Genomic DNA, 13450 nt, shown 5'->3' on the forward strand with positions numbered 1-13450 from the left:
TTTGAAGTCATGACTCCGTCATGAAGGGGATTGTGAAACTGTTGAGCCAGGAGGTTACCAGGCGTATGTCTACAAAACAAACTATTTCTACAGTATTACGTCTTCACAGGCAGTCGCATAATCACATTTGACTTAACCAGCTCAGCATTTTGCTGTACTAAGTCAAAGGCCTGAGCTCTTGGGGGAGGGAGGGTCATCTGACACAGTGGCAGGATGGTTCTTCTGCCCAATGTTTCACTCCTACACAGGCAGAGGATGGGGCATGATGGGTAGCAGTGAAGTATCAATGGGCATTTGCCTTTCTAGGCTGTTGCCATCAATTAAGTGACAGGCAGTTTCTCGATCAGAGGAAACACAACCAGAGCTGGCAAGTACAGCACCAATACAACCCAACTCCAAACCAATTCATTTAGATTTAAATGTCCCTGGAGGTTATCTCCCCATGGAGCATTCACATAGGGGCAGTTTCCAATCTTTTGCCTTCTTTAAAAGCAAAGCTTCACTGAAATACATACTTGAGTTCCTGGGCGATTGCAGCAATCTGTTCAACACGATCCTGGTGAGCTGCCAGGTCACTCTCAAAGGCCTCGTGCTTTTTCAATATAGCTTTCACTTCAGACAGGGTCGCTGTCTCAAAATCCTTTGCCATCAGCATTTCCTCCTTACCTAAAATAGGAAGGTAAGTACAAATCACAGTTAAATGTATAGGTCCATTAACGAACTGTCTCATTAAGTTATTTTAATGAAAGAGGCATTATATTTCAGGAAGTTAGGGGAAGGAATGGATGATAGCAACACCGACAACTTTGTTACGAAACAGCTATAAGCAACTCTATGTCTCCATCTCCTCCACTAAACCTCACAGCATTCCCACTCGTTACAATCATCCGTCTGTTATCACGTTTTGAATGAATCCAGCCATACTGATCCTTGGCCATACAGTTGAGTCTGCTGCTCCCTACAATCATTACCAGGGCCCTCTTTCTTCCAGCTCACAAATATCCCTTTTCCTCAGACGCTGAAAATCTAATGTATGCCTTGGACACCTCAAAAGTCGATGAAGGGTGATTTTGCTGGGTCTGTCCAGATGCAGTGTGGAAAGGTCAGCTATGTGTCCTTACAGCACTGTGCACCAACCTTCACAACTTCCCATTATCCACTGTGTCCAAGCCATCGAGTTGTCTGCTGCAGACTCAGATAAAGCTACTACTTGCTCCCCAGCCTCTCTCGTCCACATCTCAACTTAAGAACTAGTAGCTCACATCCCTTATCTGTACCCTATCCTTGCCAAGACTAACTCCGTGCTCCCACCAACTCGCTTTTAAAGATTATTCAAGATTTCAAATACTTCCATAATTTCTCTCAGTCTATCCAAGCAGGGTCATGCTGTTCCTCAACCAGGGTGACTCTTCATTCTTGCAGTGTGGGTGACCAGTTCTTCAAATAATCAATCGCTCATTCTCCACCGTTTCTTTTTCTAACCTCCCAGTCTGATGTAAAAAGCCTCCTTCAAATTCCTCTCCTCTGTTGTGCTTTTAACACCTCCAAGCCCTTCTTCAAAAAATCAGGAGCGATTTTGACGATGCAAATAGGGCAAAACTGTTCCCTTGGGGAAGTCACAGACTTAAAAGTAATTTTGCAAATGAACCAGAGGGGAAATACTTTTCAGACAGGAGACTATTATGACTCACACACACACACTCATTCAAAACTAATGTCAAAGGAGCTTTCAAAAAGAAACCAACTGGATATGCATTTCAAATTTATAATCAAACTTTGAAAGATATTTGAAGAGAAGCAAATTCAAGGCTACAGGAAAAGCTGGGACACATGGGATTAAATGGGACACCTCTCACAAAGTGTCAGCTCAGATCTAAAGGGCCAAACGGCCCAGTTGAAGATGCAAGCCTTTCTCTTTCCCCCTTTTTCCTTATCTTCAACATCTACTTATTTTTTCTCCAACATTTATTAAAATGCCTGGACATCCTTTTCTGCGTGGAGAGCGTTATGGAAATCTAAGTTCTTGCTTCGGGTGGCAGATGTGGCTCAGTCGGTAGTACTCACACTTCTGAATCACTAGCTTCCAGGTTCAAGTCCCATTCCAGCACTTTGGCACAAAAATCGCTCCAATTACAACACTGAATGGGGCATTGCACTGTCAGAGGTACTGACTTTGAGATGGTTCATTAAACTGATGGCCCCATCTACCTTCTCAGGTGTACTATTTCAAAGAATCGATTTCCTTGCTCATGTTCATTCCTCAACCCATCACAAAAATAAGTCTGAGTGCAAATTGTCTGCTGCACTTTCTACATTGCAAGGCTGACTACCTTCCCAAATGTTCATCACTGGTTGCAAAACACTTGGAGATGTGAAGTGATCATGAAAAGCTCGACATAGTTTTAAGCTTTTTTACTGTCTGTTGAGTAAATCAGATAATTTACAGAGTCATACAGAACAGAACCATACCGTTTGACCCAACTCATCCATACTGACCAAGTTTCCTAAACTGAACTACTCCCATTTGCCTATTCGTCCCATATCCCTCTAAATCTGTCTAATCCACGTACCTGCCCCAACGTCTTTTAAGTGTTGTAACTGTAACCTGCATTCACTAGCTCATCTGGCAGCTTGTTCCGTATACACACAACACTACGTAAACTAGAATAATAGAGTTGCCCTCTATAATTATCATAATTTCTCATTGCTGGATCTTTTTCCCCTTTCAAGTTATCAATAAGTTACTAAGGGAACAAATGAATCATTAACCAAGTTTACTAATACCAAACTGACAAGTAACTAGCTCTAAGATGATTGATAAAAAGACAAGGCAGGTTAATCTCTAAATTTAACTTCCTTTCTATACTCTTTTGGAAAATATCTTCACTCTGTTTGGTAAGACACACACACCCTTGCGTCCGCCTTATAAATGGGTTAACTGAGCATGTACAAGCTGAAAAGTACTTCCTGCTCAAAACTAGCTCTTAAAAAAGAATGACAATGTAGCATGATGGTGGACCAAAACATTATAAAGGAACAACAGGCTGCACACTTATGCCATAATTCCTCAATGTAGTCAGGACATAGTCGGTGTCTCTGATCTAAATTTTAACCAGAAGCCAAGCTCAACCTACTAACCAGGCCAACAGAACAATATACAGGTCACTTAAGGTCATCCTTGCAGATCTTTTAATGGACAAAACAACAGAGAGAGAGAGAGAGAGAGAGACATGTGGGAGAAGTCTGGGCCAACCCAACTGCCCAGCGTTAACTAATTGAACACAAATGACTCCTGACGCATTACAAAGTGAATACAATTGTATCCATTAATGCGGCGGAGAATAGATGGGTGGATTGTAATCACCTTGGAATTTTTTCAAGTTGATTGATTCAGTCTGTAAAAACCACAATGCACCACTGTGTTGGGCTATAAACTGCACCAAAATTGGCTGGGTTAGAGCCCTGTTTAACACAGATCTGCAAATCAATATTGAAGTGATTTCTAAACAAGCACATTATGTAAGGCTTCAGCAGAATAACAGGTTTATTTTTGCTATGAGCTTGATAAGTTTGTAACTGTGCCGCAAACACGTCTGGTAGCACAGACTAAATGTGGGTGGGGGAGGGAAGTGATGCATTGCTCCAGAATAGCTTCATTTCCGAATACTTATTTCTGCAAGGCTTTAGGCTATGCAGTGTGGGAGTGAACTATCTTATTACTTCAGAGAGGTGTCAGCCTGAAATGTAGTTTATGAGGGATGAGGACCTCTTTCTTTCTCCCTCTGTCAGATGAAAGGGCCCTAAATGAAATAAAGCTTGTGCTGCCTTCAAACGTCCAGAGCACACAATTTACACACAGGCTGAAGGGGAAGTCATTCAATCCCTTTGCCTGTTCTGTCATTCAATTGGATCAAGGCTGACCTGTATTTCCCCAGCCCTGGTTTGATCTTTCTCCTTGAATTACCCAACATCCTCAGTCTCTCTCATTGAGAGAAGTTAACTTTCCTACAATCCCTTGCGTGGAGGATTGCTTCTTGATTTCACCCATGAATAGTCAAGCTCTAATCTAAAAATTGTACCCCTTTATCCTGATTCCCTCGAGAGAAAGTGAGTCCCTTGCTTTCAAATCCTTTCACACTTGATTTAGACCCTTGCAAACTTTCTAAACACAGCTTCTGTACAATACCAGTACTGAAAGCATTAATTTACCTTCACAGATCAACACTGCAGTTCTTTCAAGGCCAGTTTATCCTTCAGGAGACGCAGTGCCTAATATAGAATGTAGACTTCATGAACCGAAGGGCTGTTTGTCTGTGCTGTAGACCCCTGTGACTCTATGACAATACTCAGGAGGGCACCCCAAATAATTGCCAGGACAAACTGACAGACAGCCTCCCACAGACCATAAGGAGAAGGAGATAGGCATTCGTACAGATTCTGTGATTCTATGTGGGAAAGTTTACAAACGCTTCATAAGTAGGGACTTTTGAGTTTACTGAAGTTTATTGAAGAAATATTGACTGCTCCAATAGCAGGTTATGACAAAGGATTAATGGGAGCCATTATTTAGCAAAATAACCATGAGCGACCACTGCAAATCAAATGAAGCCAAACACCTTGCCATTTGTTGGATGGATGTTGGGCCAAGGGATGTGAACAACAGAAATGACTAATATAAAACCACCTTCCACTCTGAGCTGCTATGGATTGAGAGAGTCCAACATTTAGCACCATGCAGGCTAAAGGATGCAAAATGATCCAGACACTGTCTTGTCCTGTGAATCTCTTGTGCCTACAGGCGGTAAAATATTTACCAGTGCTCCAAGCCTCATGGATTGCTGCTTTCTGTCTGAATTTTTCAGCCAGATGGTCCAGCCTCTCCAACCTCCTGATTTCATTGAGCAGCCATTCTTCATAACCCTTCTCGGCCTGCTCCAGCGAGCCCCAGGCGTTGTTTATATCCTGCAATCAGCATGAAGTACAGTTATAGATACAGAACAAGGTTAGTGCCGGAATCCCCGGTTCCATTCATCAACCTAGCAGCGCTATCCTGCACCACCCTCTTGTTTAATCCAATCAATTTCCAAACTGAATGGATCCCAACACCAGGAAATGAATTCAGTGTCGATGTAAGACTAGTCAAGCAGATCTTCTGGACCTTCGCTCTAAAACTTCTGAATGGAAAATATAACTGCTAAGTGGCAAGTTTCACAAGTACGCAAACCACCCCCCCCACCAACACCAACTCGAAACACCTTTCCTTGACATTCAACACCATTACCATTCTGAATTTCTCACCATCACCAATACCCTGGGATTACCATTGGCCAGAAATTGAGCCAGATCAGCCATATAAAATTTTGTACATGAAAGCAAGTCAGGCTGGTTTTCTGCAATGAGTAACTCACCTCCTGACTCCCCACAATTTGTCCAACATCTGCAAGTTGGAGTGTGATGGAATACTCCCCCTCCCCTTACCTTGCCTGGTTGGTTGGGTGCAGCTCCAACAACACTTGTGAAGCTTGATATCATCCAGGTCTAAGTAGCCTGCTTGGCTATCACACCAACTTAAGTGATCATTCCCTCCACCACTGACAGTGGCAGCAGTGTGTATCATCAAGAAGATGCACTGCAACAAAGGTTCCTTTGATGGCACCTTTCAAATCTACAACTTCTATCACTCAGCAGACAAAGGCAGCAGAGGCATGGGAACACCACCAACAGCAACTTCCTCTTCACATCACAGTGTTCTGACTTGGAACATAATCCCCATTCATTCATCATCATTAGGTTGGTTCAAGGCGGCAGCTCATTGCCACTACCTTTTGAAAGCCAGTTATGGCTAAGCAACAAATGATGGCCTTGCCAGAGACCTTAGCCTCTCACAAATGGGTTGTTGAAAAAAAAGACTGGTATTTGCATATTAAGAAAAGAACAACAAGTCATGGGTACATAGTGTCAGAATCTGGCACAGTCTGCACGACAGAAGAGATCTGAACAAGGTGCATCTCTCAGGATAATCCAGAATTGTCTCATCAGCAACTGCAAAGGTACCATTAAAGCCACACAGTCACAATGTGGGAACTTAAGTAATGGTAAGTGCATTGTTTGAACCATGTTTTTAGTGTTCTAAAGGTAAAAGCAGATTGTCTTCCAGCATCTATGTACTTAGTAAGGAGAGAACATTATGATTCAGCATTGAAGCAATCCACACCTTCAGTGGGATCTTCACTGTTCTGATTATGCACTACATTCATTAATTAGCTTGTTACTTTAATGCTAAATTGAGAAGACTTTGATAACATGTGACTACCGCTTATAGGGAAAGCTGTGTAGAATAATTTCTGAATGCTTCTTTCTTTCAAAGTGGAATCCTATAAAACGAAGGTTGCATTGTTCACTAATCCTGGAGGATTTTCAGATTAATTAATTTAAATTAATCCGCAGTATTAAACTCATTGAGTCTTGCGCATACACAGAGGTCTGAAGATAAAATATGGTCATCAATGGTCACTAAGGATTTAGCTCTGACTGTTAAAGGGAGAAACAGAAGCCTAAATACGTTAACTGCTATTCTACTTAAAATAAGCACCAAAACCAAACTTGTGATTGTGCCTTTCTTTCCAATAGATTTTATTTTCTAAACAATTCATGGGCTAATGTGTTTATTTTGTTCATTTTTTCCCTTTGTCCCAACACTCTTAGCCCTTCCTACAAGTTAATCTGTTTGGTGTCGGTGTCAGTGTCTGGCTGAAACAGATCACAAGAGACCCTGAGGAGAGCAAGGAGAAGGAAGGAAGACTGAGAAAGAGCACTGAGATTAAATCTCCCATGCCACTTTTTTCTTTCTCATGCATTTGGATTCTCCTTCCACATTCCAGTTTCTGTATGAGTGAGGGATTGTAAGGAACTCCAGTAGGTTTTTCTTGTAGTCTTGTACTGACAGCGGCTGGGCCAGCATTTATTGCCACTGAGAAAGTGGTAATGAACTGTCCTCGAACTGCCGCAGCCTGTGTCTTGTAGGTACTTTCATAATGCTATGACAAAGGGTGTTCTGGGATTTTGACCCAGTGACAGTGAAAAAAACTGATTTTGTTCCAAATCAGGAGAGTGTGTAGCTTGGAGAGGAACTCGGAGAGATGCTCCCATACATCTGCTAGCCTTGTCCTTATAGATGGTAGAAGTTGTGGGGTTTGGAAGGTGCTGACAACAGAGCTTTGGTGAGTTACTAAGTTTATCTTGTAGATGGTACAGAGTGCTACCATTGGGCACTAATCATGGAGGAAGTTAATGTTGAAGAGGGTGGATGAGGTGCCAATCATACAGGCCATTTTGTCCTGAATGGAGTCAAATTTCTTGAGTGTTATTGGAATTGCACTCATCCAGTGATTTATTTTCTTTTTGTGGGGATTGGAAATGCCATGTCCTGGGGACTGGAGGATAGGAGTATATATCTCATTTGAACATTTCACAGGGACATGAGTCTAAGACAGTTAACAGTTTCTCAGCTTGGCGACCTTCCATGTTTGTTGCCCAAATGCCAGCCATACTGAGAATAAGTCTTTAGTAAGGTTTAATGAGATGGGCATGATCAATCTGAAATATAACACTGCCAAATCAGTGTTGCTGAATGCTCTGTTCAGGGTCTTACATCTTTCTTCTATTCTCAGTTCGACATGTTCATGTTCCTCCTGAGGTCGCAACCTCTTCCTGTAGTAAGCTTCCACTCTAGAAGAGTGACAAAGTGACGATTATTAACCTACGACCTATCACTCTGTCCTTGCCCAACATTTATACTGACTTGGATTTCAGTGGTTATTGTTTTTAATTAATTCACAGGATATGGGTGTCACTGGCTAGGCCAGCATTTATTGCTTATCCCTAATTGCTAAGAAGGCAGTTAAACGGTGGGTCTGCAGTCACATTTGGACCATATCAGATAAGGACAGCAGTTTCTTCCCCTAAGGTTTTTCCGATAATCGATAATGGTCGTCATTAGCGTCTTCATTGATTTAAAGTTCCACTATCTGCCGTGGTGGGATTTGAGCTTGGGTGTCCAGAACATTATCAGGGTGTCTGCATTAACAGAATAGCAATAATACCACTGGGCCATCGCCTCCCCGATTAAGAGAGGTCAAGAGCAGGAACCCTGGCTCACTTGCCTCTCTCCAAATCAAAACCATGGAACCAGAATGTAAATAGGCTGCTGCTTTCCATGGTGATATCCACTACGTTTGAATCTGGGTTTTCTCTGCCTGAAAAGCTCAGCTACTCACTGGGTGAGGTCTAGGTAAAAATAATCTTCACTCAATATTAAAATGGACTTGTTATTAATTACTGATCTGAGACCTTTCAACATTATTGTACAAAAATCAGGTTAACCACAAGTCTAAAAACTAATGATTTAACAATTCTCTTTTGCATTTAGGTTTGATAAGCAGAAGCTTAGTCATGTTCCACATGTCTGTGAACAACTACCCTATTCTCCCCTAGTTTTCAATCTTAAAATTTGTGACTCGCTATGGTTGAAACAACGAGGAAGTCAAAGAAATGACCTGCAAGGTTCACCGTTCCATCTCAAAAAAGTAGACAGAAGCCCACTTTTTCCAAAAGGAATGAAACCCATAAATAGACCCAAGACCAACACCAAAGTGCAATATGGCCGGCATCAGGGACACTCATACATTTCTAAGAGGCTCCTATTAATCCTGGCATGAACAGAAATGGTTGACATTGGGGCTGCAATTCAACCTGCAAGCATTTGCATTTTAACTCCAGGGATTTGCCATCTAATGAAAAATGTGAGGGCATCTTCACTACACGGTTTGCTCATGTTCAAGTGGACCAGTCAGCCCCTTTTTCTGAAGAGTAACTAGAACTCAAGATGAATCTGGGAAAGTGCTTGATGGAGGGGAAAAAAAAGAAGACTGTGGTGGAGAGGAAAGAAAGCCATCTACAAAGGCTGGAAAGATTAGATTAGATTACTTACAGTGTGGAAACAGGCCCTTCGGCCCAACAAGTCCACACCGACCCGCCGAAGCATATACCACCCAGACCCATACTCCTACATTTACCCCTTCACCTAACACTACGGGCAATTTAGCATGGCCAATTCACCTAACCTGCACATTTTTTGGATTGTGCGAGGAAACCGGAGCACCCGGAGGAAACCCACACAGACACGGGGAGAATGTGCAAACTTCACACAGAGTCGCCTGAGGTGGGAACTGAACCCGGGTCTCTAGCGCTGTGAGGCAGCAGTGCTAACCACTGTGTCACCATGCCGCCCAAAAGCCAGGAAGGCTGCAAGGTTTGTGGGGGGAGGGAGAGTACAGAAGAGGAGAGTTTCAAACTTGCCCAAAAAAGGACAGACACAGCCATTGTGAAGCTTGGAAATTTTAAACCACTAAGGTGACGAATTACTTGCAAATAAACGTGGAATCTCTAAGAGAAGGCTACGCATGTTCAGAAGCTTTAAACACAGAAAAAAAGATACAGTGGATGCTATTGTAAGAACACTATCAACTATTAAATTTAAAATGTGCAATCACAGTCTGAAATCTAGTGAAAACGGTCGTAACTGCCTATCTAAAATTAATTTAGAAGGCGTGTTGAGGGCAATGGCTTCGCGTGTGTAGAAGTAACATGCATCAATTTTTCTGTGACAACCAGAATGCAGTGTTACTTTGTGGCTGCATCAGCTCATAATTGAGACAATGAAACTGAAAGTAGCCCTGATAACCAAAAGACAACATCAAGAGGAGCCTTTGTGGGAGAAAAAAAGAAGAGCCTCACCACCATTCATTGGGATAGTGGCTGGTCTGTGACCTAACTTCATCAAATTCCTTTTCCCAGCTTGATTTAAAATGAGCAATTTTACTTGAAATGGAGTTTAAAATGTAAGTTTGTTTACTGAGCTGGAAAGTTGGTTTTTAGATGTTTTGGCACCATACTAGGTAACATCAGTGAGCCTTCGATGAAGCACTGGCATTATGTCCTGCTTTCTCTTTAAGTGTTTAGGTTTCCTTGTGGCGGTGATGTCACTTCCAGCAGTGATGTCATTTCTGCTCCCCCCCCCCCCCAAAGAGTGTGGTAGATAGGTTCCAAGTCAATGGGTTTGTTGATAGAGTTCCAGTTGGAATGCCATACATCTACAAATCCTTGAGTGTCTTGCTGTTTGGCTTGTCAGAGGTTGGATGTGTTGTCCCAGTCAAAATGGTATCCTTCCTCATCCATATGCAAGGATACTAGTGAGTGTGGGTCAAATCCTTTTGTGGCTACTTGATGTTCATGTATCCTGGTGGCTAGTTTTCTGCCTGTTTGTCCAATGTAGTGTTTGTTACAGTTCTTGCAATGTATTTTGTAAATGACATTAGTTTTGCTTGTTGTCTGTAAAGGGTCTTTAAATTCATCCATAAATGAAACTGCATTAGAACATTATTTTCATGAGCCACCACACACTGTAGCACAGTAGAACTACGAAGAGCAGAGGAAAATCATCTATATAGCATATTCAAAAAGAATGGGTAACCAATGAAAACAATCCACTGATTTCTCAGCAACAAACCCAAACAAGCAGACACAACATGTCTAGAAACCCTAGCCACTCTCCTCTGGGGTGACACAGTGGCTCAGTGGTTAGCACTGCTGCCTCACAGAACCAGGGTCCCAGGTTCAATTCCAGCCTCGGGCGACACTCCGTGTGGAGTTTGCACATTCTCCCCATGTCTGCGTGGGTTTCCTCCAGGTGCTCCAGTTTTCTCCCACAGTCCAAAATTGTGAATTAGCCATGCTAAATTGCCCATAGTGTTAAGTGCATTAGTCACAGGGAAAATAGGTCTGGGTGGGTTCGGAGGGTCGGTGTGGACTGGTTGGGCCGAAGGGCCTGTTTCCACACTGTAGGGAATCTAATCTAAAATCAAAGACACCTCGAAAGTGATTGCCAAGCTACTCAGACAACTTGGCATCATGATAGCCCACAAACCCACCAACATAGTAAAACAGCAGCTAATGAACTTAAAAGATCATATATAGATAACAAAAAGATATGATCCACTCTCACTAGTATCCTCACATACAGATGAGGAAGGACACCACTTTGACTGGGACAACACATCCATCCTAGGACGAACCAAACAGACACACATGAGAATTCTTGAAAACATGACATTCCAACCGAATCTCTATCAACAAACAGATCGACTTGGATCCCATCTACCACCCTCTTTAAAAAAAAAGGAAATGACATCAGCAACACAAGGAAACCTAAAACAACAAATAGAAAGCAGGACATAACACCAGCACTTCACCAGAGGCTCACTGATGTTATGAAACAGGTTATGGTGGTGAAACATCTGAAAATGAACCTTCCAGCTCAGTCAGCAAACTTACAAACAGAACCTCAACCTGAGCTACAAATCTTCTCAAAACTCAGTTTCAAATCTGTATCATTATTTGCTTGAAGACATGTTTCTTAGCAACACTCCTTGAAGGCTTTAGTGTGTGTCACCTAATCCTAGATTCTTTAATCAATGGAAATAGTTTCTGTCTAATAAACCAACTCAACCAGGGATGGGCAATAAATACTACCCTTGTAGGTGATGATATGTCCCGGAGAGAGTGAAGAAAAATCTTAAATCAATTCCAAGCACTCCCAATGAATGAATCTCATTTGGATGCAATTTGCTATGAGAAAGATCAGAATTTGATGAGTACCGATGATCCAAAATAGGAGGAGCATAAGGAACAGGGGGAACAAAATCATAAAATAATCTGGATATTGTGGTGTACAGCAAAATATAAACATCCTTGTAAATCTTTTCTGAACCCTTTCAAGTTTCACAACATCCTTCTGATAGGTGTTTTAACCCATCTCCTGTCTCCCAGGACAGAAGTCCTTCAAACCTTTGTGTACTAGAGATAAAAAATGTAGTGGAATTTTAATATATGTAAAAATAAAGTACTGCTGAAAAGCAAGCCATGCCATTGAAGCTGTTTGTCTCATACACATTAGGATAGATGCTAAATTTCCAAGGGAACACCAATTTTTACCGCTTGTGAAAATGGTGGCAAGTCATATAGACTATAACTTGTCGATAAGTCCACATCCTTTTCACATGCCAATTCAGATTGATCTAGGGATTGTAATGGAGAATGCACCAGGGAACTAGTCTCCCACTCTTGTTTCACTATAATCATACACAGGATCTGTCTTAAGTAGGGATAAAAAAAATGAACATATTCAAGAATTGCACTTCTTAAAAAAATTAGAAGAAATGACATGACCTGGTGAGAAATGGGATTGGAAGTGGAGCTCTCTCACTGTGGTTATTTATCAACTCTTCTACACAAGATGATAGCCAGAGGTCAAGCTTTACACCCTGCAGTCTTAGAATTATTACAATAAAATTAACAAAAGGTATTTTATTCAAGAAATATATTCACGGCCCAAAGACTGGATTGCATGTATGCACATCAAAACATTCATACATAGGCTAATTATTCAGGGCAAAAACCATGCAAATATTTAACAGTCATGTACTATCAAAACAAGACAAAAAATTAGCAGGTACCAGGGAAGTAGACGTGGGATATTAAAATGGATAAACTTGCATAAATACCCATTAAAATTACAATACTGCATTACAGGCTCCCGAGTGCATATCAATTCACCACACAGTAACTGAGGACCTGAATCATCGAAATAATAGGGCAGCATGATAAAATTGTTGTGGTTCTGTTCGCCGAGCTGGGAATTTGTGTTGCAGACGTTTCGTCCTCTGTCTATGTGACATCCTCAGTGTTTGGGAGCCTCCTGTGAAACGCTTCTGTGATCTTTCCTCCGGCATTTGTAGTGGTTTGAATCTGCCGCTTCTGGTTGTCAGTTCCAGCTGCAGTGGTCGGTATATAGGGTCCAGATCGATGTGCTTATTGACTGAATGTGTGGATGAGTGACATGTGTCTAGGAATTCCCTGGCTGTTCTCTGTTGGCTTGTCCTATAATAGTAGTGTTGGCCCAGTTGAATTCATGTTGCTTATCATCTGCTTGTGTGGCTACTAAGGATAGCTGGTCATGTCGTTTCATGGCTAGTTGGTGTTCATGGATGTGGATCGTTAGCTGTCTTCCTGTTTGTCCTATGTCGTGTTTTGTGCAGTCCTAGGATGGGATTTTGTACACAACATTGGTTTTGCTCATGCTGGGTATCGGGTCCTTTGTTCTGCCAAGTTGTTGTCTGAGAGTGGCTGTTGATTTGTGTGCTGTTATGAGTCCTTGTGGTCGCAGTAGTCTGGCTGTCAGTTCGGAAATGCTCTTGATGTACGGTGGTGTGGCTAGTCCTTTGGGTTGCGGCATGTCCTCGTTCCATTGTCTTTCCCTTAGGCATCTGTTGATGAAATTGCGCGAGTATCCGTTTTTGGCGAATACATTGCTTGGGTGTTCTTCTTCCTCTTT

At 42.0% G+C, this 13450-nt stretch overlaps 1 protein-coding gene across 6 annotated transcripts in view; it reads right to left on the bottom strand.

Moving 5' to 3' along the window:
- Positions 1–13450, bottom strand: part of actn1 (actinin, alpha 1) — a 219544-nt gene that overhangs the window by 33198 nt on the left and 172896 nt on the right. For all 6 annotated transcript variants that reach the window (XM_060828843.1, XM_060828840.1, XM_060828842.1 and 3 more), the window contains exons 11-12: positions 4815–4962; positions 516–666 (exon numbers count right to left, since the gene is read on the bottom strand). In XM_060828843.1, the coding sequence (XP_060684826.1) occupies positions 516–666; positions 4815–4962 (299 nt within the window). The remainder of the gene's footprint in view (positions 1–515; positions 667–4814; positions 4963–13450) is intronic.

The sequence above is a fragment of the Hemiscyllium ocellatum genome, chromosome 8 (genome assembly GCF_020745735.1).
Source record: "Hemiscyllium ocellatum isolate sHemOce1 chromosome 8, sHemOce1.pat.X.cur, whole genome shotgun sequence".
In the NCBI taxonomy this organism is placed as follows: Eukaryota; Metazoa; Chordata; class Chondrichthyes; order Orectolobiformes; family Hemiscylliidae; genus Hemiscyllium; species Hemiscyllium ocellatum.